Source organism: Zingiber officinale, chromosome 5A (assembly GCF_018446385.1).
Source record: "Zingiber officinale cultivar Zhangliang chromosome 5A, Zo_v1.1, whole genome shotgun sequence".
In the NCBI taxonomy this organism is placed as follows: domain Eukaryota; kingdom Viridiplantae; phylum Streptophyta; class Magnoliopsida; order Zingiberales; family Zingiberaceae; genus Zingiber; species Zingiber officinale.
In genome coordinates this window covers 94,961,183-94,984,326 of record NC_055994.1, presented here as the reverse complement: position 1 = coordinate 94,984,326, position 23,144 = coordinate 94,961,183, and the positions used below count along the sequence as shown (strand labels likewise).

General features: G+C 36.3%; 3 protein-coding genes across 3 annotated transcripts; 2 read left to right on the top strand and 1 right to left on the bottom strand.

Annotated features, from left to right (window-relative positions):
* The first annotated feature begins 2,145 nt into the window (after nt 1-2,145).
* On the top strand, nt 2,146-12,446 carry LOC121981069 (PH, RCC1 and FYVE domains-containing protein 1-like). Its single transcript, XM_042533413.1, has 9 exons — nt 2,146-2,573; nt 3,704-3,790; nt 5,038-5,127; nt 6,241-6,321; nt 6,511-6,699; nt 7,008-9,110; nt 10,178-10,324; nt 11,490-11,863; nt 12,037-12,446. The coding sequence occupies exons 1-9, from the start codon at nt 2,508-2,510 to the stop codon at nt 12,164-12,166; spliced, it is 3,267 nt and encodes a 1,088-aa protein (XP_042389347.1). The 5' UTR covers nt 2,146-2,507; the 3' UTR covers nt 12,167-12,446.
* Nucleotides 12,447-14,751: 2,305 nt separating this feature from the next.
* LOC121981070 (uncharacterized protein At5g39865-like) lies at nt 14,752-15,954 on the bottom strand. Its single transcript, XM_042533414.1, has one exon. It carries the CDS (start codon nt 15,739-15,741, stop codon nt 15,109-15,111), a length of 633 nt encoding a protein of 210 aa, XP_042389348.1. The 5' UTR covers nt 15,742-15,954; the 3' UTR covers nt 14,752-15,108.
* Nucleotides 15,955-19,336: 3,382 nt separating this feature from the next.
* LOC121979807 (L10-interacting MYB domain-containing protein-like) lies at nt 19,337-21,109 on the top strand. The gene is made up of 3 exons (XM_042531799.1): nt 19,337-19,420; nt 20,113-20,493; nt 20,570-21,109. Exons 1-3 carry the CDS (start codon nt 19,337-19,339, stop codon nt 21,107-21,109), a joined length of 1,005 nt encoding a protein of 334 aa, XP_042387733.1.
* The last annotated feature ends 2,035 nt before the right edge of the window (nt 21,110-23,144 follow it).

Below are 23,144 nucleotides of genomic sequence, written 5' to 3'. Positions count from 1 at the left end.
TGAAAGGGTTGAAAGCCAGGGATAGGGTTTTTGCAGAGGGGTGGTGAAGGTGGCAGAGAGTAAACTTGAAACGAACGTATGCATGATCACCTTTCACTTTAGGGTAGCAAAAGGCTGGGTGGAATTCTAACCCTAACGCCAATTAATTCTCTATTTTCTAAAATTGTGTTATTGGGTGTGATAGTCCTTTTGGTTTAAGGAGATAGGCCCAGTAGGCCCAATAAACCCAAAAGGAATGTATGAAACAGTAAGGCCCAAATAGAGGCTAGAGCCATGAGCGTTTTTGACTAGTTGCGTAGTATCAATCTAACACATGAAACACTTTGCTCATCATCACGAAGCAATGCAACGATAGTGGTAATCCAAATGATATTGCTCAAATGGAAAGAGTAACCGTAACGATCGAGCTTCTCTTCGCTCTCTAGCACGATAAATTTTTTATGTGATATAGAAGTTTGAATTATATTATACGCACATGAAAGGGCAACTATGACTTAACCCTAAGGTAAGTAAAGCTCTACACATCTTCGAATCACAATTACTATCCACGAGACACAAGATATGCCTAGTCCTTTTCTTCCATCTTTATAAAGCTTTGGCATGTGCTATCATGTTGATGAAGAATAAGGGGGAAATTTACAAACATCATATCTATAAAAAAAAAAAAAAAAAAAAAAAACTATTCACCTAACGAAACATTCATCGTGGCAACATTCTTTTCACTCGATATTTATGTTTGGAAAAGAAAGAAAGAGAAAGGTATGCGATAATGTTATTGAAGTCCTCTCCCCCACTTGCAAGGGGATGGAGCCCTTTGATGCGAAAAGGACATGCATGGTGGAACAACCCCCTAACCCTAACCCTCCTTTTAGCTTTTAACTTTTAGTAACGACAAGTATATTTGAGTAAGAGGATAGAAGCACTTGATAATGCCATGCACTATGGCTCCACTCCACAAGAGGAGCAACTTTCTCGTAGGCCATCATCAATAAAGCGAAAGGAGGGGGGGGCATTGCTCTTCACGAACCCACCACAACTCATACACTTATCTTCTTTAAAAAAAAAACAATATGTCTTTTCAATATGTCTGAGATATGTTCGTGAATCTTGTTTAGATTTAGTGTGACCTAGCATTTTATTGTGTTTTCAAAGTTAGTTTCAGTAAGCACGAGTTTTCGATTAGTTGAAGATATGTTTAGCTACTTAGTTTTTCATCTAATGATAGAATATCACATCACCCCCGTTTTCGATCTACATTGTCCATCGTTTGCAATCGGTGTTGCCAAATCGGATTAGTAGACCCTGCACCTCGATGTCCATTTCGATTGCCTAATGCCTACTCATTTTAGAGTTCGATTTCTTAACCTAACCTCCAATGGCACCTAATAAAGGCTTGAAATCTTTCCTAAATTATTGATAGATAAAAAAAAATTGGAGGTTTTTTTTTTTAAAATATGTTATGGATCTAGTTGTAAATTGCCTAATCCTACTCTAGTCCATGTCACCCACCCGTCTCTTGAGTCCTACGGAGTCGACCATTGCTAGTGGTGATAAACATACTGCCTCTGTTTGTGGTGACGGGATTCGTATGTGAAGGAGGACGATAAATGAAGTGAACGTCTGTGAATAAATTTGATGTTTGATTTGATAAGAGTTTATTTATATTCATTCAATACACAAAATATCAATTAAATAAATAAACTTGAACAACTATTAAACTAAACAAATAAAATTTAATATATGTATTCAACTCGTTAATATTCGTGAACAATATTCATGAATCATATTCATTAATAAAATACTTATTAATATACTAAATAAATAAAATAAAAATATTAAAATGAACAAATAAGTAAAAGTTTCAAATAATAAAATAAGTATTAATTGAGAGCTTGATAATATCTACACAAATCAAGTTCAAGTTCAGTCTAAATTAAACTCAAGTTCCTAAAAATAAATCAAATCAAGCTCGAATAAATAATTTTAATATTTTAATTCATTTTATATTTCACTGGCCCGATTACCCTATCTAATAAGTTTGAATATTCTAAGGCTATTTGATCAATTATTTGTAGGTTTTCCGATATATTCTATATGTTGGGTGTGTTCATGCAAAATGACGCAGTAAATTCCAAAATAAAGAAGCCAAAGCAATGCACAGTGCGCGTGCAAGAGACGGAGAGAGAGCTAGAGAGAGAGAGAGAGAGCTAGAGAGAGAGAGAGAGAGAGAGAGAGAGAGAGAGAGCGTGCTTTTGTTAATCTCGTCTCCTTTGTTTCCTTCTGGATCGGCGCAACGCATCAAGAAGATGAATCCGCTGTCCAAGGTGTTGCATTAGAGTGGGAATTTGATGGATCGTTGGAATCTTTGGAGCATTTCTTGGTGCCGGCGGCTCTCATCATGATTAGAGTCTTATGGACTCAATAGAGTGGTTGGGTTGTGTTTTCGAAGTGTTTTTGTGCCGGGGCAGCCGAAAGGTTGAGTTTGGTGGTTGATTTTGGCGGCTGGGATGCCGGCGGCTGGCGCGGTGGATCAGGGCAGGGCTGCTGCAACCGCCGAGAGGGACATCGAGCAGGTAATGCTCCGGAATCTGCATGGTTTTTTTCTCTCTCTCGAGTTTTTAGGGAATCAATAGAGGATTAGAACGGGGAAATAAGAAATGTTTTGTTTGCATGGTTGTATATCACAGAAAACTTTGGCATGTTTTCCTTTCCTATTTAATTATCGGTTTACATTTGGCTGTTTGCTTGCTAGTTTCAAATTGCTGTCGCTTTATGGCATAAATATATAATTTTTGTTTGCATCTGGTATCCTACTCTGCATTTGAATAGAGAAATTCCACGATTGGCTGTTGTTGTTTCCTTTGCCTTTTCGTAGTACAACGCTAATACTTTTCTTTCTGGACTTTTGAACTTGTTTTGACATCAAAGAATGTTTGCCTCATACAGTAGATAATACCTTTTAATATTTCTAACTAGAAGTGACATGACCTACACAATCCCGTCGTGTAAATTTGTACCAAGTGTTGAATTTTTTGTCCACAACGGAACACAAAATAACTGTTTGCATTGTTGACTTATATAGATGCGAAGTGAATGATCTAATGCTTAACTTAGTATTTCACAATATAAAATTTGCAAAATTTTCCAAAATATCTTAAAATACTAATTTGCACATATTGTTGTTATGCAAATATGCACTAGGCTTGCATGCTCCAAGCTACACTGAGGTATTCATTGATGTTCAAAGCGGGAGAATCTTATAAGTTTCACTAATTTCAAACCATGTGAGGCTGTTTCCACAAAAACCTAGGTCGCCTATGAAAGGAGTGAAGAACCCTCCTGGATGATGAGGATATACCTATATCAGGTATATCTTCATCTGCAGACTGAAGCATGTATATTCCTTGTGTTACACTTGAAATTGTTGATAAGTCACTTTGAACTCTTTTCACGTCACTTATAATGCTTTACTGTGTAATCTATCATTTATACCTTCTAATGTTCTGATGCATACTCGGCGTCTTGATTTGTTTTATCCATCACCTTTTGACTATTATACATTCCATATGCTTGGTTTTACAGGTTCCAACTTGTGTTATACATTCCATAGCATTTCCTTCTTTTTTCTATAGGTCTTTTGATATCTGTCTCTTTTTATTTCTGAAGCTGGATCTTTCTAATGCCAATATTTTGCCTTGTGTAGGCTATTACTGCACTAAAGAAAGGAACACATTTGCTGAAGTATGGGCGAAGGGGAAAACCCAAATTTTGTCCATTTAGATTGTCTAATGTAAGTTTCTTTTGTGTAATCCTGATGTAAATGCTTAATACACATTTGTGATTGTATACAAAATGCCCTAAATTAGTCCTTTTTTTTTTGTTAGGCATCAAGCTAAGGTAGATTGTTTATAGAATTTAAGAAAATTTTCACTCCCTTGATATATGTGATTGTGTTCCATAATGTTTGGTTTCAAAGGATGGACAACTCAAGAAGGAATGATGGACAACAATACTGGAAACTAGGAACAGCTCAGGGCTTAGCCTTTCCAACATATAGCATGGTTTTTTTCCCTTGTTACTAGAGTCATCACTTGAAGCCCTCCCCTTTAATCACCAACTGTTTAGGTTCTCTTCAATTTATTATTTGAAAGGCTTGGTGTTTTGTCACCTTTTGTATGGGTTGCCTTGTTTGGAGCTTCATTTATGTGGTTCATTAACATAACGCTGGGTTGATGGCTTGATGCAAATTGTTTGTAGAATTTCAATCTTCAATTATGTTCTTTAAAATGAATTACATAAATTTGGTTTTATCAAAATTCCAACATGGATTACCTTACAGTATAACTTTTAACTCTCAGGGTTGTGGAATGTTTTGCATTATACCGAGTATATGTAATTAGGCATTCTTCCTGGTATTATAGGTTAGTATGCAAGGAAATCAGTAGAGATATGGGTATCCGCATCATCCATCAATGATATGTTCCTTGCAGATCATGCGGCATGATACAAAAAATTGAAACCTTAGTTGCCTTGAGACGTATAAACATGTAGAATGCAATTGTAGATACTCCAAAATTGTTTGTATGTTTCTGTGCAAGTTCTGAATGGACATAGTATATCTCTCTGTAGTATCTTACGTTTTGTTCTCTTTTCTTGAGACTCTCTCCCATGCTTTCATTTAGCAATAGTAAAAGAACAGTTTAGATTGCACAATCAGTCAATTTGCTATGAAAATGCTTCATCCCACTAACTTAAGTCCTTGAAAATTCATCAGATACCTGAACCCTTATACAATTTTTCTATCTTTTATGGGTATGAAAATGCTTCATCCCAACAACTTCTTCAATTCATCAGATACTTGAACCCTTGTATTTTTTTTCTTATCTTTTATGTTTAGAACCTTTGGTAAATCAGCATCACCTGTGTTTGTTTTTCTTACAATGCTTATCTATATGAGAATTACTTTTGATTTTCTTTTGTAGTGAAAAATATTATGGCACATTTGTCATCAAGCCACTTTGCCTATTTGATTTTCAGGATGAAACTGTTCTAATATGGCTCTCTGGTAAAGAAGAGAAGCACCTCAAATTAAGTCATGTGTCAAGAATCATGCCTGGACAACGCACAGTAATTTCTATTTTTGACTCTAGTTTTCCTACATCAATGTTGTGTTCTTGTAAAATTAAGGAATCATCGTGCTTTCAAATCAGACACTTCATATGTAAAGGCTACAATTGTCATGTAACCTTTTAGAAACTTCATTAGCAGACCATGATTGCATTTGATAATCATGTCATACTTTTTAAATCATATATTGTTAAGGTTTGTAATAGATTCAAGAATAGCTAGGGAAAGGCAATATTTTGGCATCGGTATGATCCAGGGAAATTCTACAGATCGAACCCTTTTCCTAAAACCTTTAGCTTTTGATATTATTGACCTCCTCAAACTTAGAATCAACATAAGTTTCAATAAATTATCAATCAAAAGTGCTTTTTTTTAAGGCTACGAGTATAGGGTTTTAAATGAATATGCTCTTCATGAATAAACTCAATACTCTATTCAATAATTCTTCGTTTATGTTTGCTCGATATATAAAAGTAAATTAACCAAACTAACAAGTTTGAACATCAATGACCTTGGCTTGGTAACATTCATGAACAGAACTTGTGAACAATTTATTAATAAATTTATTCATTAACTTATCCAAAGTTTGATTATGATTTTTTAAATATATTTATATTTAAATATATAAAAATATAATGCGTGCCTTGCATATTTGATAATTTTAAATATATTAAAAATGGAAAATAATATTTTATTTATTAGATCATTGTTTTAATTAAATTTTAAGTACAATGTGAACTCTAATTGAGCTTAGTAACAAGCTTGAGTTTGAATGGAAGTAAAATGCTTCAAAATTAGATGGAAAACTGTTGGAAGATGGCAAGATGTCTATACTTGCAGAAGTAAACAGATGGTATCAATTTGCATTAGGCATGAAGCTTAGCCTTGTGAAGCTCATGGTTTGTGATTTAAACATCTATATGATTTTTCCTATTGCCTTGATTTTCTTAATGAAAGCAAAATATATTATTAGATTTCAAACGTTATGCTTTTATTTTACTTCCTATGCTGACAGCACTTTTGCTGCCGATGTCCCTTATTATTCTGCTTCACTTAGTATAATGCTTCATTGGCTTCTAAACACTGACCATAAACCTATTATTCTCTTTTCAGGCAATTTTTCAGAGATATCCACGACCTGAGAAGGAATGCCATTCATTTTCTCTTATATATGATGATGGATCATTAGATCTTGTAAATTTCTCTCATCCATACTATATATCATTTTGTTTTATTTAAATTGACACTTGAAACTTTTATGATAACCTTTGTGCTCATTTCTTGCTTCATGTTGTAATTAAAGCACCTTCTATTTTCTTCCTCTCAGTGGAATATTGCTCTTAATTGGCTCTTGAAACTTATTATATATATTGTATTTTCTAGATATGCAAAGATAAAGATGAAGCTGAAGTCTGGTTTGCTGGTCTAAAGACATTGATATCACGCTATCCGAGGCGGAGAACAGAAACAAGAAGCAATGGTGCATCATCAGGCGCAAACAGTCCAAAGACATACACTTGTAGAAGTTCACCTTTAAGCTCCCCATTTGACAGTGGAGATAGCATCCAAAAGGTTCTCTTCTTGTATGTTGATTTTCATATATTTCTTTTTTTAATTGTATCTTTTTTGAAAAGGAGCTTTGGCGCAATAGTAAAGTTGCTGCTATTTGACCTTGGGGTCATGGCTTCAAGTTGTGGAAACAACCTTTTGCAATGCAAGATAAGGTTGCGTACAATAGACCGATGTGGTCCAACTCTTTTCCGGGACCCGTATTGCCGGGAGATTCATGCATCGGACTGTCTCTTTTTATCTGTTGTGTTTATCATAGGAAAATTTCCTCGGTTTCTAGTTAATTTAGCATAATATTTGAAATTCTTCAGCTTCGAAGTCCATATGAAAGCCCACCAAAGAACGGTTTAGACAAGGCATTCTGTGATGTTCTATATGCAGTGCCCTCAAAAGGTTTCTTCACATCAGATTCTGCTATATCAGTCCATTCTCTGTCATCAGGATACTCGGACAACATAAATAGCTGTCCCAGGGGCATTCCAGTGGATGCATTCAGAGTAAGCATGTCAAGTGCCATCAGTTCATCCAGTCAAGGCTCTGGTCATGATGACAGTGATGCTCTTGGTGATGTATTCATATGGGGGGAAGGAACTGGGGATGGAATTTTGGGTTGCGGAAGTTCTAGAATTGGTTTCAGTTCAGGTGCTAAAATGGATTCTGTTTTACCAAAGGCTTTAGAGTCTACAGCCATACTTGATGTGCAGAACGTTTCTTGTGGGAGGAGACATGCTGCTCTTGTAACCAAGCACGGTGAGATTTACACTTGGGGTGAGGAAAAAGGTGGTATGCTTGGGCATGGAGTAGATGCCGATGTGCCACAGCCAAAACTTGTAGATTCTCTTGTAAACATAAATGTTGAATTTGTTGCCTGCGGTGAACATCATACTTGTGCTGTTACACTATCTGGAGAGCTCTATACATGGGGTGATGGAACCTACAATTTTGGGCTACTTGGACATGGAAATGAACTTAGTCACTGGTTCCCAAAAATGGTTACTGGCCCTTTGGAGGGTGTACGTATCTCATCGGTTTCTTGTGGACCTTGGAATACAGCAGTAGTAACCTCTGGAGGCCAACTGTTCACTTTTGGAGATGGAACTTTCGGTGTGCTAGGTCATGGGGATCGCAAAAGCATATCTATACCTAAAGAAGTAGAATCTCTTAAAGACCTCCGTACTGTGCGAGTAGCTTGTGGTGTTTGGCATACTGCTGCTATCGTAGAAGTTATTTCTGGAAATTCATCTTCTAATTTCTCTTCAGGGAAACTATTTACATGGGGTGATGGTGATAAAGGACGTCTTGGCCATGGTGACAAAGAATCTAGACTCTTACCTACATGTGTTTCTCACTTAATAGATCCTAATTTTTGTCAGGTTGCTTGTGGGCACAGCCTGACGGTAGCACTGACTACCTCTGGCCATGTTTATACAATGGGCAGTTCAGTTTATGGTCAACTTGGAAATGCCCAAGCAGATGGAAAGCTTCCCGTTCGTGTTGAAGGAAAACTACTAAAAAGTTTTGTGGAGGAAATTTCATGTGGCGATTATCATGTTGCAGTCTTGACTTCAAGATCAGAAGTGTATACCTGGGGTAAAGGAGCTAATGGCCGACTAGGACATGGTGATACTGATGACCGGAATTCCCCAACCTTAGTCGAAGCTCTGAAAGATAAACAGGTCAGAAGCATCGTTTGTGGTGCTAGCTTTACTGCAGCAATTTGTATTCATAAATGGCTTTCTGGTGTCGATCAGTCTATGTGCTCAGGTTGCCGTTTGCCATTCAATTTCAAAAGGAAACGGCACAACTGCTATAATTGTGCACTTGTCTTTTGCCATTCCTGCAGTAGAAAGAAATCTCTTAGGGCTTCTATGGCACCTAATCCCAAAAAACCACATCGTGTCTGTGACCACTGCTACAGCAAACTAAGCAAGTCCTTGGAAATTGACTCTCTGTCTCATTCTTTAATGAACAGGAAAGGAAATTCAACACAGGATCTCACTGAAATGATCGAGGAGGACAAATTGGATCCTATAAATGTGCAAGTTTCTAAATTTCCATCAGCATCATCCTTTAAGCAAATGGAAAGTAGCTCATTCAAGAGAGATAAGAAATTTGATTTCAGTAGCAGTTGTGTATCTCCAGTCCCGAATGGAAACTCACAATGGAGTGCCCTCAATATTTCAAAATCTTTTAATCCCGTATTTGGAACATCAAAAAAATTCTTCTCAGCTTCTGTTCCTGGTTCACGAATTGTTTCTAGGGCATCATCGCCAACATCTGCACATCCCAGCCCTCCTCGTTCTACTACACCGACACCAACCCTTGGCGGGCTTAGTTCTTCAAAATTCATGATCCAGGAAGAGAAAACTTCAAATGAAAAACTTGGCCAAGAAGTTACCAGGTTAAGAGTTCAGGTAATAGATAATTAGAAGCTTGAGTACTAATCAAAGCTATTTACTTGTCATTTAGCGTGTAATTATAATTCACTGCCAATTTTCTTGCAGGAGCTCTAAGATTTTATATTTTGCATGGAACGGACAATAGTTTTTTTTAAAAAATAACTACTTAATAATATTGTTGCAGTACGAGTTGTGTGCCTTAGTGATCTTGCAATGAGAGAGAAAAAATAATGAGAACATGGGAATATTTTTATGAATAAATTATCTTAAATAACACAATAGGTTGAAACCTCTTATAGACTTTTATGATAAATCTAGTTGAATTAAGACTCAGACAGAATAAGCTAAGTTCAATAGACTTTTATAAACACTCTAGGCTATGTTTAACAGAAAAAATGAGTGAAAAATGATATTTTTTTTGAAATTGTGAATCAATTTATTTAATTTGGACTGGTTTGTTTTATTTTGCATGCGATATGTTTAGTAATTGGCGAGTTCACAAGAACTTTTTGTTTTGTTTTCGTAGCATGTCTGCCAGGAAACAATAGAGTTTTTATAATCAATCTTCATTCAAATATTTCAGCTACCTAAATGCTCGATTTCTTTGAAAAATGATGCATTTGAACATGAATCTGAAATAGACTTATGTCTGTCCAATTGTATAATTCTGGAAGGTAGAGAATGTAGATGTTGGAGAAGAATAATAAGGGCAGCAATTAGATGGCTGTGCTATAATACTCTGACAATTTGTTGCATTGGATTATGGTTTCATAAGAAGCCTCTGAGTCATCCCAGTGCCCATACTTGTAATTGTTTGCAATAGGTTTCCCAAAGTTAATGTGTGAGACATATAAGTGACAATAGTTACTAACAAGAAAAAGAAGGCAGAAACATTTCTGGTTATTTATGTTCCACAAGTCTGAGAATAGCATCATGTGGCTATCTCAACTTCCTGCCTAGGCCGCCAATTTTATCTGGTTGTAGATTAGGTATTTTGCATTACAATTCTACTGCAAGAATTTTCTGGATGTGGAAAGGAGCGACTATCCAGTCTTAATATGCTTCTATCTAAAACTTTTTAGGTGGAAAATCTCAATCGCAAGTCCCAACTCCAAGAAGTTGAGTTGGAGAGAACAGCTAAGCAACTAAAGGAGGCAATTGCAATTGCAGGGGAGGAGACTGCAAAATGCAAGGCAGCCAAAGAAGTCATCAAGTCATTTACTGCACAAGTAAGAATATTAGTTTGTGTTTAGAATTTACTTCCAGCAATATGAAAACTCTTAGAAAATATTTTTAGTTTTTCAACAGATCTGTGTAAATAATACTCATCTCAGATTCATACAGTTATCGGGGCCACTTTGAGGACATATGACTATAGGGTTGCATTTGTTAAGTTAATCCCTCAAATTCCATTTCCATGATTATGTACAAGCTGCGACAGTCTAGGAATTTCAATTTCAAAGCCTCCTAGTCGAGCTGATTTTCCTTCACCTTTCAGTTTTCCTAGCATACTTAAACACCTTTATCTAATCATCCTAGTTTTTGACAAAACACCATCTCGCACCCACTCTTTTGAACTTTCCTTCTTGCTCTGGCGATTCTTTCTACTAGATATCAAGTGGAATTGATATAGTACATTTTCTCATAATCCACTTATCTTAATGTTGTTCAATGATACTAACACACCCACGATATGCATTTATTTCATCAATCGTAGTACATGAAGTAAGATTTTGTTATATAGTAGATATATACCAAGGTGACTATACCACATGCATATCACCCAGCATTTACCAGTTTTAGAAATTATCTAGTTGATTTGTGATATATGTACCATGAGTACAGGGCAGCATTTTGAGGCACAGTTAAAATTGCTTGAATCATCTTTCTGATGTTCATATAATTTATATCATAGCACTGAGACTTGTACCACCAGTCTTTTCCTGGTCCAACATTGTCAGCACTATGATTTTTTTTAAAACATATTTGAGAGCTTAGACCATATTAAGATTGATTAATTGAAACCATCTGCATTAACTATGTACTAGATGCTTATCACTTATCAGCATCATGCTTGAAGATGTCTTTTCTTTAAGATTTCTGGAGCACCACACTGAATTAAGAGCAAGATCTCTATTATCTTTGTAATAATTTTACTAGCTGATAACATTAACAAACGTATTCAGGAGAAATTTGCTACTTGCAGGAATTGTTAATTGGATCAAATAAACCCAACAGAATTTTACTGCAAGCTTTGTAGTGAAGTGTTTAAAGGAGGATGATTCATGAAAAATGTTGCTAATTTAGATCTAACTCCATATCACCTTTAATTTTCTTGTTCCTACTATTGATGTCTCTGGATATTCATTTTTTGTCTGCTTACTTGACTGATAGTTAAAGGACATGGCTGAGAGATTACCAGCAGGAGCAAATAAAATCAATAAATTCCCTTCTCTGTCATCATTCAACCCTAGTTCCGCTACATCCGATGCGTCCAGCTTTTCAGAAGCAACTGTTGAGCAGTTAAGCATCAGCACATCAGCTTCTCACGAGCCAGATTCAAATGGTTCGTATGTAAACGGGCCTTCTTCTGCAAGCAATTCTAGTAAAATTGGTTTGACATCAGAAGTAAGGAATGGAAGCATGGAAAAAATTTCCAACCCTGCTCTTCTTCCTGCCGAGTGGGTTGAACAACGCGAGCCTGGAGTGTATATTACCCTTACTTCTTTACCTGGTGGAATGAAAGATATCAAGAGGGTTCGTTTCAGGTACGTACTAGTCTTTATGGTTTCAAATCAAATCTGTATAAGATAGTTGATTGCCAGCCAAATTAGGTTATTGTTCTCAAGTTTGAAAATAAAGCAAACTATTTGCACTCTAGAGCTTACGAAAACCATTGTATTTCTTAGAATGTAATCACCTTCGATTTCACCAAATGCAGCCGGAAGAGATTCAGCGAAAAGCAAGCAGAACAATGGTGGTCTGAGAACCGTGCCAGGGTATACGAGCAGTACAATGTGCGGATGGTCAACAGGTTCCCTACAAATGCTGGGAGCGATGAAGGACCTTAAAAATATATCCATGCATACCTCTTCCTCGTTTTCCTGACGGCATTTGATGCTGGAATCAGATGCTCCTATGCTATTAGCTTTAGCCATCAGTTTGTTTGGCCTTCGGCGTGTGAAAGATGGACGAACGGAGATATACAAAGTAGGTTTAGCTGATCTTTATCATTCTTTTTTTTCATCCTGCTATTTTTGTGTGGAAAGTATATTCTTATCGCAAAGCACAATATTACCTTGTCTGTAAATGCCATAAGCGAATGCAGCAAAAAATTTTTTTCCCCTTTTCTTCTGCTTCCAGTAAATACTCAGTAATCTTTACACTATTGTATATATAGGTTGAATCCATACGTTCATATGCCTATGATTCTTCTTGAAGATTATTATTGTGATTGTGAACAGGGACGATAATAAGAATATCTTCAACCACCAATCCCACTTTTCAATTTATGTTTTTACTCGACTTAAAGTTGTCATCAGAATTCAGAATCATATGAACTGAAAAAACATATGGGGAAAGGTATAGTTTGTTTTTCTTCGCAACACAATCTGAAATGGTGTACACATCACCTTAAGAAAACAGTGGAGATGAATTTTACAGAAGAATCTGTGTTGTATAGCTTTTCAATCACGATACACCAACAGACATGCAGAAATTGTCAGCTACATCCTAAACTGTGTTGTTGAATTATAGATGGCATTATATTGTTGCAAACTGTTTTCTTTGTTCAAGACATGAATGATGAGAGGCACTTGCATAAAAAGGTACCCTAAAGCCTTTTGTTGATGAAGCATGAGAGACCATCATGTCTTTGCTACTCAGCATAGATCACTCAAATACAAGATTGTTGTTGTTTAAACCCATAACCCTATTCAGTTTTTCATCTCTAGACAATCCCTTTTTGCGATCCAAGATGTAAAAAAAAAAAAAGTGTATGCAGTAGGTTGGAATATGAGTACCAAAAAATGCAATCAAATGGGAAGTAATTGAGCTAGTTTAAATAATTTCTTAACAATAAAAATCTTAGCAGCTATCACTTTTCAGATTTAGCATGATTTGCCTCTTGCAGAAGGTGTTAAGAAGGTTGGATTCTTCTCTAATCATCTTAATTACTCATCTCTACCTTGAGCAATCAAATGATTTGGGGACCAAAAAACTCCCTTTACCTTTAAGAAAGCAAAATTCCTTCTACTTCCCTTGATTTCTCAGTCTCAAAAGAATAAAATATCTTTGACTCAAATCAAAGAATATAATATCTTCCACTATCTTCCCTTTTTTCCCCACATCCTTTCTCTCAAAAAGGGGAGGGTGGTGTCCAGGGTTGAGCCTATCAGCAATTGGTTTGGAATGGTTCAAGTCTGTGATCATAAACCCCACACATGGTTATTATCAGCCTGATTTATGATTGTCAAAGGTGAGGAGAGAAAGAAGATTAATCAATCTTACTTTCATAATAAACAGACGAGAAAAACCAAAAAGGAAATAATAAGCTAATTAGTTGTTTCAGGCAAACTGGCATAAAGACAGAAGAAATCCTGCAATGTCATTATGAATTTATGATAAAACAAGTTTACTATCTTCTTGTTTTGATCATACAGTAGACACATGTTTCACTATATAACTAGTCTGCAATTGTTATTACATCAATTCAATATGTCAACAAGCAGAAACAAAGGAACAGATCAACAGGTAACAAGAGAGGAAAGGTATAAAAAGCAAAGGATGCATGCAAACTAGGCATCATTGTATAGATAACCTATAGATCAAACTAGTGAGTTATCTAAGGTTTCCATAAATTGAAATAAAAGATGGTATTAATCATTCCAACTAAAAATCAGATGCAGTCATGAGCCTAAGAAGGTGGAGCAGTACTGGATCGTTGTAATGGCAATGTTAAGGCATTCTAATTGATAGTTGCAAGAAATACTTTACTATCACACAATGCCAAGAATGCACTTGCATGTACTTAAGATGCATGTAGTTATGATTTCTCTCATCCACCTGATAAGAAACTTATATACAATGTGAAAAAAAAGAAGAGAACAATTACTTAATCCAGAATAACAATCTTATCTTTCTTATGTATCACACATAAGAACTTAGACTATAAAAAATTAAGAATATGCAAAAAAAATAAAAAAATTAACAACTCAAACTCTTTTTCACAAGAGAATCAAACTATTGACAATAGATATCCAAAACTCCATGTAAATCCAAACCATGCAATGGAACCTTCAACAAAAATATCAAGATTGTAACACAGAGTAGGAGACTTATGAATCTTCAGAAAAGCACTTAAATTAACATTATATGGCTTAACTGTTAATGGAAATGACCTGCTCAACATCAAAACAGCCATTATTCAAGGTTGCACAATAGAAAAAATAAGGAAAGACCATGTTATAAGCAAACCAACTAGTACAACCATATCATACACAGAACTTATTTCTTTATAGCACACTTGTGAGATTAGAATCAGTAACTTCTTTATAATAATCAACACTAGCTATCAGAGAGGCCATTAATTCCAAATAAACTTTGGCAATCTCAAATACAACTCATATCAAACATTGTTCAACATTGCACACCAAAAGAAATAACAATCGAGCATGTTATCTGCAAACCAATATGTACAATCGGATTATACAAACAGCTTATTTCTTTCCTTTCACCAACACACTTTTGAGACAAGAACCAGTGTTTCTCTTTTCAAAATCAGCACTAGCAATGAGAAACCATCAGCTCCAAATAAAAAAGGCACTCTCGGATTCGTCTAAATTGAGTAAAATTCCACTCAAGCAAATAAACTGACTTCTTCCAGATCAACAAACATAAATCAAAGCGAAAACATTTCCCCAACTATCATCTGTTCTTTAATTCATTCATCATCTTCAAATCTAGTCCCAGTAAAAGTTACTCCCTTTGACAATGACAAAAAAAATAAAAAAATTCATGAACAGCAGTAAGAGCATCGTACCAATCCATTCTCGTTGCAGAGTTCACAACGTCTCATTCTCCCTTCTTCCTCAACAAACACCTTTCGGCTTCCATGGCAATTGGAGCACGGGACAAACCGCATACCACCGCAGCCATCGCAGACGAACGCTGGGTCCTGAGCGGCGACTCCTTCGAGCATTTTCCCCAGCTCCCCAGCCTCGTGCATCTGCCGGATCTCTTCCGACCCGCCGAGCCACCGACTTCCAATAAACACCTGTGGCAAAACCAACGGCCGGCCCTTCACCAGCAACTCCTGCAGCTCGCGGCGGAACGAAGCGTCCATGGAAACATCGCGCTCGTCGACGGCGACGTGGAAGCCTCGGAGGATGGCGCGGACAGCGCAGCAGTCCTCGAAGGTGCGTCGGATGCTGCGGAGCGAGGTGAAGTAGAGAACCACCTTGGGGCGCTTCGGCTCGTCGGCAAATCGCCTCGCAAGGGTCCTCGTCGAGGCGCGCCGATGGGTGTGGTAAGAGAACGATCGGAGGATGGAGAACGGCTTCCTGAACGCGGAAGCGCCGGAAGAGGACGACGAAGAGGAAGTGGAGGATTTCGACATAGACTTCAACCAATTCGGATAGTCAGCCATGAGTTCAACAACCTCCTTGACGTCGATCGGCGCGTGATCGATCGGCTCTAGGGTTCAGAGGCCGAGAAGCGTAGGCGACGGAGAAGAGATGGATCGATACAGAAAAGGCGAACGAAGTGGCGGAGGAGCTGCGGCGGAGGGCGGCGACCGGAGGCGACGAGAGAGCGGAAGGAGAATGACCTCGTGAAGGTGAAGGCACCTCCCGCTGTGCCTTTAACAACAAGAAGGCAGGTGCCAACGTTTTTTCTAATTCGATTAATTAATTTTAAACTATTTAAAAATAAATAAATTTCAGCTTTTCCTAATTAATTTTCTCTCTTTTCGAAATAATTATTATTTTTAATGTGCGTATAAAATTCGTCTTTTATTTTATTTAAGTAAACGAATAATTTAGATGGTTTACTTAATAGGAAAGCAGTAAGAGGAAACGTAGAGAAAAGAAAATAAAGGGGAAAGGAAAGGGAAGGAGGAAGCATTTTATCAGTCGGATCATATCCGAAATGGATCATTATTATTTGGATTTTTTTTCCTATTATTTAAAGGTTATATTTGGTTGGATGTAATATAATGGAGCGTGTAATATAATCAAATTTGTAATGTAATGTAATATTGATGGTATTATTATATTTAATAATTTAATGTATGTAATCTTTAATTACAAAGATATTATATTCTTTTGTTTGATGTCCATTATTTTTTATAAAAAATATAATTCATATTATTATAAAATGATAAAAATATCATACGACTTTTACCGACGAGCCGCCGCACCTCTGTCAAAACTTGCGGCAGCCACCGGCAACTAGCGGCCGTCACCACTAGTCGATGTCGGCGGCAGGCGAGCGACCGACGGTGGGCGGCCGACGGCGAGCGGTCGGCAACGGGCGGCGGGCGGCCGACGATGGGCGGCGGGCGGCGGGCGGCGGGCGGCCGACGATGGCGAGCGACAAGCGATGGCGAAGGGCGGCGGCTGACTAGGAGTATATTCGACATTTAAATTTTAATTAAACAGTGATTTCGTAATGTAATCGGATTATATAATATTTACTTTGTAATCCATATTACAAAACATCATTATCTTTTGTAATCGATTAAACCAATAAAATAATAGCCTTATAATACAATCTTGATTATATTAGAAGGTAGATTATATCCTACTAAGGCTACGTTTGGTACGCCGTAATCTGCCTTGTAATGTAATCGGGATTACATTACAAGGTGGATTAATTTGTTTGGTATAATTCTAAACTCGTAATGTAATGTAATCTGGATTACAAACTAAACAGCTCGTAATCTGATTACATTACAACCCAATATTTTTTAATACCAAATCTAACCCTAATCTCATCTCATCGCACCAATTCCTCCCTAAACTCGCCGACACAACTCCCCCTCGCCTCACAACAATGACGCGCCGACACAACTCTCCCTCACCTCGGCAGAATCTCTCCCTCGCCTCGCAACGTCGCCGATAGAGTCTCTCCCTCGCCTCGCAACGTCGCCGACAGACCTCTCCCTCTCCCTCGCCTCGCAACGTCGCCGACAGACGACTCCCTCGCCTCGCAACGTCGCCGACATAACCTCTCCCTCGCCTCGCAACGGTGCCGAGAGACCTCTCCCTCGCCTCGGCAGAACCCCTCCCTCGGCTCACAACGGTGCCTATAGAACCTCTCCCTTGTTATTTGTTGGATTTCATTTTTATTCATAATGAAATCTCTGGTCACTTGCTGTTATGACTATCATGCCACATTTGATATTCTTCATTTCACTAGCTTCCTTTTTACTGGTTTAAATGTGCTTGTGTTTGGGTCTTTGTTACTACTTACTGCTCCACACGGCAAATTGTCTTTAACTTCTTTTCCCCTTTGCATTTGTGCGATCTATTTTAACTGTGGTTTTAACAAACATAGTAAAAATCTGTTGTGATTCTACAACAATAAAACATTGTTGAATTTATTGAAAAAGAAACCATGTGCCCTAATTTTGATGTCAAGTGCTTGGACCTAGTTTGCTATTGAAATTCATGTAAAGTCATATGAGATATAATAAAATCATTTGGACTCTCTCTCTTGTTATGCTAACTAGAATTTTTTTTCCTGGATCACTTTTTATTTCTCACAGAACTCTTTTCATTTTAGCTGCCTTTTGAACATATTGTAATATCTTAACCTATTATCTCTAATGGTATCCTCAGATTTAGATTAAATCTCATACATGCTTCTCACCATCTTTAATGGTATCCTATTATCTCTAATGGCATCCTCAGATTTAGATTAAATCTCATACATGCTCCCACTGTTTTTAGGTTACTTCTTTGTATATAACCTATATCGGGTGGGTCTTTTATTTCCCCTCTAAAATATCTTATCTTTTTCTTTTGCAGTCATGACTCGTCTTAGTTTAAAGACCAGGAATATAATAAGAAAAAGGAATCTAGTTGTTGTGTTAATGCATTGGTTGGAGATCTTGAATATAGTGAATTGGTTTTTTCAAATGTGTTGTATTTTAGTGGAAAGGCGTAATAGATCGTATTGCTTGAAAAGACGATATGTGAATGATGTTTTTGCTAGGAGAGGGATGATATATAATTTAGCATATGAAAGTGACGCTACTTGCATAGCACAGCTAAGAATGAATAGGAGTAGTTTTACAAAGTTGTGTTGTATACTCGAAAGTGAAGGGGGCCTGAAAGGAACAAGATATATGGAGGTAGATGAGCAAATAGCAATATCATTACATTTGCTAGCTCATCATGTCAAGAATAGAACTATACAATTTCGATTTAAAAGGTCTGGTGAAACAATAAGTAGGCATTTTCCCCTATTTTTGAATGCTGTTATTCGTCTACAAAATGTACTTTTTGAAAATCCAGAGCCAATTGCAGCAGACTCAATAGATTGGAGATGGAAATGGTTTAAGGTAATTATTATATTTGTTTTTAAAGTAATGATTTATGAAGTTTTTTTCTTATTTTCTTCTTGTTGTTCCCTTTAGAATTGTTTGGGATCTTTAGATGGGACACATATTAAAGTTAGAGTACCAACAGAGGATAGACCTAGATATCGAACAAGAAAGGGTGAAATTGCTACTAATGTGCTTGCTGCTTGTTCTCAAGATATGCAATTTACATATGTGTTGTCTGGATGGGAAGGTTCAGCAGCAGATAGTAGAGTACTACGAGATGCAATCACAAGGAAAAATGGATTAAAAGTCCCACATGATTTGCTAATTATTTTTTTAAAATATCCTAAATATTTTACTGTGGTTTGAGTTTGTGATCTATTTTAATACATTTATTAAATTTATAGGATATTATTACCTTGTCGATGCCGGTTACACAAACTGTGAAGGCTTTTTAGCACCATATATGAGCCAAAGATATCATTTAAATGAGTGGAAAGAAGGTCGAGTACCTAGAAGCCCGCGAGAGTTTTTCAATATGAAGCATTCGGCTGCTAGAAACGTGATAGAGAGATGCTTTGGGCTACTGAAAATACGTTGGGCAATACTTAGAAGTCCAGCTTATTATCCGATTCAAACTCACAATCGAATTATTATGACATGTTGCCTTCTTCACAATTTTATAAGGAGAGAAATGGCTGGGGATCTTGCAGAAAGAAGGTTGGAGAGAAGGCTGGATAGTCAACCAGATGAAGTAGATGACATTGGTGAAAACATGGTGTTAACCATTGAGACTTCGAGTGAATTTAGCAATTGGCGAGATAATTTGGCCAATGACATGTTTAATGAATGGAAAAGATCTAGATGAGATCATTTGTGTAATTCTTATGAATTATTAAATTTTTGTAAATGGACAAAGACCATAGTCCTTATTCTGTTTCTTTGAAGTTAGTGCTTCCAAGTGGGATTATATTATAGAAATGAATTTTTAGACAAAGTGTCAGTGGATCATTTTAGATGTTTACCACCAAAATGAATTTGTAACCAACTTTACTTTTATTAACATTTCATTAATTCAAATCAAATGTGGCATCTAGACTAGACAAGCAAACTCCTAATACTATTTCTGCCTCGTAGTTCTGCCTAATTACTCCTAATACTATTTCTGCCTCGTATTTCTGCCTCATTAATTCAAATCAAATGTGGATGTTTACCACCAAAATGATTTACAGATTCTTTAGCCTCGTAGTTCTGCCTAATTACTTGATAAATTATGAACAAAGCTGGTTTACTTGGGTGGAATGATAGGAGCGAAAGGGGGGAGGAATGTATATAAAAGCAGTACCAATACTATTTCTATTTTCTATTCATTAGTATAAAGTAGATCATTAATCATTTCTGTAATCTTTTCTCAATAGAAGCCCGGTTGCTATTTCTCTTTATTTGAGCTATTAATTTTTTGTGCTATAGGTGAACATGACTTCTAATCCTTCAGGAGAATCTTACAACCCAAAAAGACCAGGAAAAAACAAACACCAATGGTCTACTATAGAAGATGTTGCACTTATTGAAGCATTGATGCAATTAAATAATGCTGGAGATCTTAGAAATAAGAATGAGAAAGGTTTTAGGCCAGGACATGGACTAAAGCTACAACAAATGCTTGAGGTTAGCTTGCCTGGACATGGAATTAAGGCAAAACCACACATTAAATCACGGTTAAGAACTTTCCAGAAGCTGCACAATGTTGTGCATGACATGTTGTTTGGAGTTGGTAGCAGCGGTTTTGGTTGGGACTCAGAAAAAAAACTTGTTACGGCTGAGAATTCTGTGTGGGATGAATATATTAAGGTAATTTATTTTATTATTAAAATGGTTTATTTTTATTTTACTTTGTTTAGTTAGTAATATAAATTTTATTTTATAGACTCATGGAGATGCAGAACAATTTAGATACAAGTCATTGGCTTACTATGAGGAACTTTCTGTCATCTTTGGTGGAGACCGTGCATCTGGGAAAGATGCTCAAGTTCCTGCTGATATTGTGGAAGAAATAGATAAAGTGGCAATTGATAATGATGAAAGTATAGGCGTTGATGGGGATTATGCTTCATATGGCCAAGATTTCATATTTGGATCAAACGAAGAGAATTCTAAGCCAAAAAGGAGAAAGACCGAGAGCATTAAAGATTTGTCTCAAGTTATTAGAGAGGCAACAACTATTCTTGGGGAAGAACTTAACAATGCAAGTAACCGATTAAGTAAAGCATTGGAATATGACGAAGGCACTGAAAAAAGAATGAAAATCAATGAGATTTTAACAAAGTTACCTGGGCTTAGCATGTTGGAGCGACACAAAGCGACAAGAAAAATTGGTTGTGATCGTGAGACTACAGATATTTTCTTCACCATACCAGATGATGAGAAAGAAGTTTTTGTGAAAGCATTATTGAATGGAGATATTTGAGATGTAGACTTGTAGGTTTTGTTGTCATTTCTTTGGACAAGTTAAAATTGTAATTTCCTAGAGAATTTGGTGGTTAAACTTTGTTTTAATGCAAACTTGGTGGTTAACTTTGTTCGGTTTATTAAAATTTGATTTACTTTAGTTTGGTTTTGTTCCTATGATTTGATGGTTAAACTTTGTTTTAATTCAAACTTGTCATTGACTTGCGCTCTGGTTTATCTTTCAGTGTTAGTTACTTGGCCATGCTGCTCCAGATTTTAAAAAGGTGGTATAGAATCATGTATATGATTCTGATATTTTGCAAGGTGAAAGAGAAGATGCTGTTTTTGATTCCATTGCTTCCTCACTAGGAGCTCCTTTGCAGGGAAGTTAGCAGCCCGTGCATGCATCTCATACCACTGTTTCATGTGATTTTTTTGTGTGTGATAACTTATTTCACATCATTGTATTCAGAGTTTTGGATACATCTCCTTTTTTAAGCTAAAGCTGTATTTCTGAATCCAAGTAGGAGATAGTATTACTTGATATTCCTTTTTCATTTTTTGAATTGAAGATGTCATTCCATCTTATTTAAGTAAAATATCTTGCAGGATTAGATCCATTGCTTGCTTTTAAGTAAAAATATCTGATCTAGCTATTAATCTTCCTTTGGTTTTGTTTTGATGGTTTGATGTTCTTAGTTATAATGTTAGCTTTGTCTTCTTTGTTTTCTTTTGAGCTATACAGATAAATACAAATGTGGAAGACATAAAGATGTCCAAAAGTGTCTGATTGTTTAGTGTAATTAGCTAGTTAATATATCTTTCAATTTGATTCTAGACTACTGTGAAGCCGTTGGAACCAGACTTACTTTTTCCAGTTTTTTCTTTGAATCTCTAGCTTTATCTACATTGTGTCAAGCGAGGACACACGTGCATTGAGGACGGTGGCTACCCAAAATAATAATAATAATAATGTTATTTATAAATAATTTTATTTAATTTGATCTTATTTGATTTACTCGGATTAAATTTGATTTAATTGAGAGGAAGAATAAAATTATTTAAATTTTGTTATAAGGTTATTTTTGTCATTTTACAATAATGTGAATTACATTCATTATCACAAATAATGTACACCAAACAAGAGAATGTAATCATCCTTGTAATCAAAGATTACATGCATAGTATCACCAAACATAGTAATGTAATCCTGATTACATTACATTACATTACAAATTTGATTACATTACAAGTTGGATTACATTACGTCCTACCAAACGTAGCCTAAATGTAATCTAAATGTATAATAACTCAGGTTGAATGTGATTAAATTACTATTTAATAAAAATAAATGTTATTTTATTTTTATTTGTCTTTGAGAAAAGGGAGGTATGCCAAGTGAGATATCAAAAAAATAATTTTTAATTTTGGAGTTGACATTTTGCCATTTCAGAATTTGATCACCCATGACAACATCTTGATTTAATTGATGGTTATTAAAAGTTATTCGTATGATAGGAATTGGGTTTCTATGGTTTTACGAATTAAAAAATGTTAGAAAGTCACCAGATTATTTTTATTTATTATTAGTTACAAATAGAGGTAAACAAATTGATATTTTATATTATATTATAAATAAAAAAAAGTGTTAATTTTCCCTTTATTCATTTAAGGACAAAACGTTGCATCTTAGATATCTCTGTTTTCCCGGTATCTGAGTTTATCCGGTTGACCGTCACATCCAAGTGTCTTCTCATACGTTCAGTTCACGTTACCAAGCTCAATAACGCACGCTACAAACGGTCAGTTGCTACAGGCGAAACGCGATAGGTTTGTAACGTTCCGTTTGGTTCGGTTGACTCGATCAACTCCCTGTGTCCTCCTCCCCACATCTTGAACGCGCAAGATCAACAGTTCTCTTCAGGACGTCGTCCATCATTTTTCCTTTCGTATATTGGTTACTATTGGTGGAACCCGTCGTTTCGATGACAGAATTGGACGCAAATGACGTTGTTGGTGACGTGGAGAGTACAGGAGATCCTTACACCGTCCAA

Bases quoted from the DNA above. Each gene is read 5' to 3' on its own strand.
- LOC121979807 (XM_042531799.1), top strand. From the start codon at position 19,337: ATGGCTGGGGATCTTGCAGAAAGAAGGTTGGAGAGAAGGCTGGATAGT. The intron at 19,421-20,112 runs GTGTTAACCATT...TTTGTGCTATAG, and splicing joins ATGACATTGGTGAAAACATG to GTGAACATGACTTCTAATCC. The intron at 20,494-20,569 runs GTAATTTATTTT...TTTATTTTATAG, and splicing joins TGTGGGATGAATATATTAAG to ACTCATGGAGATGCAGAACA.
- LOC121981070 (XM_042533414.1), bottom strand. From the start codon at position 15,741: ATGGCTGACTATCCGAATTGGTTGAAGTCTATGTCGAAATCCTCCACT.
- LOC121981069 (XM_042533413.1), top strand. From the start codon at position 2,508: ATGCCGGCGGCTGGCGCGGTGGATCAGGGCAGGGCTGCTGCAACCGCC. The intron at 9,111-10,177 runs GTAATAGATAAT...AAAACTTTTTAG, and splicing joins TTACCAGGTTAAGAGTTCAG to GTGGAAAATCTCAATCGCAA. The intron at 10,325-11,489 runs GTAAGAATATTA...CTTGACTGATAG, and splicing joins TCAAGTCATTTACTGCACAA to TTAAAGGACATGGCTGAGAG.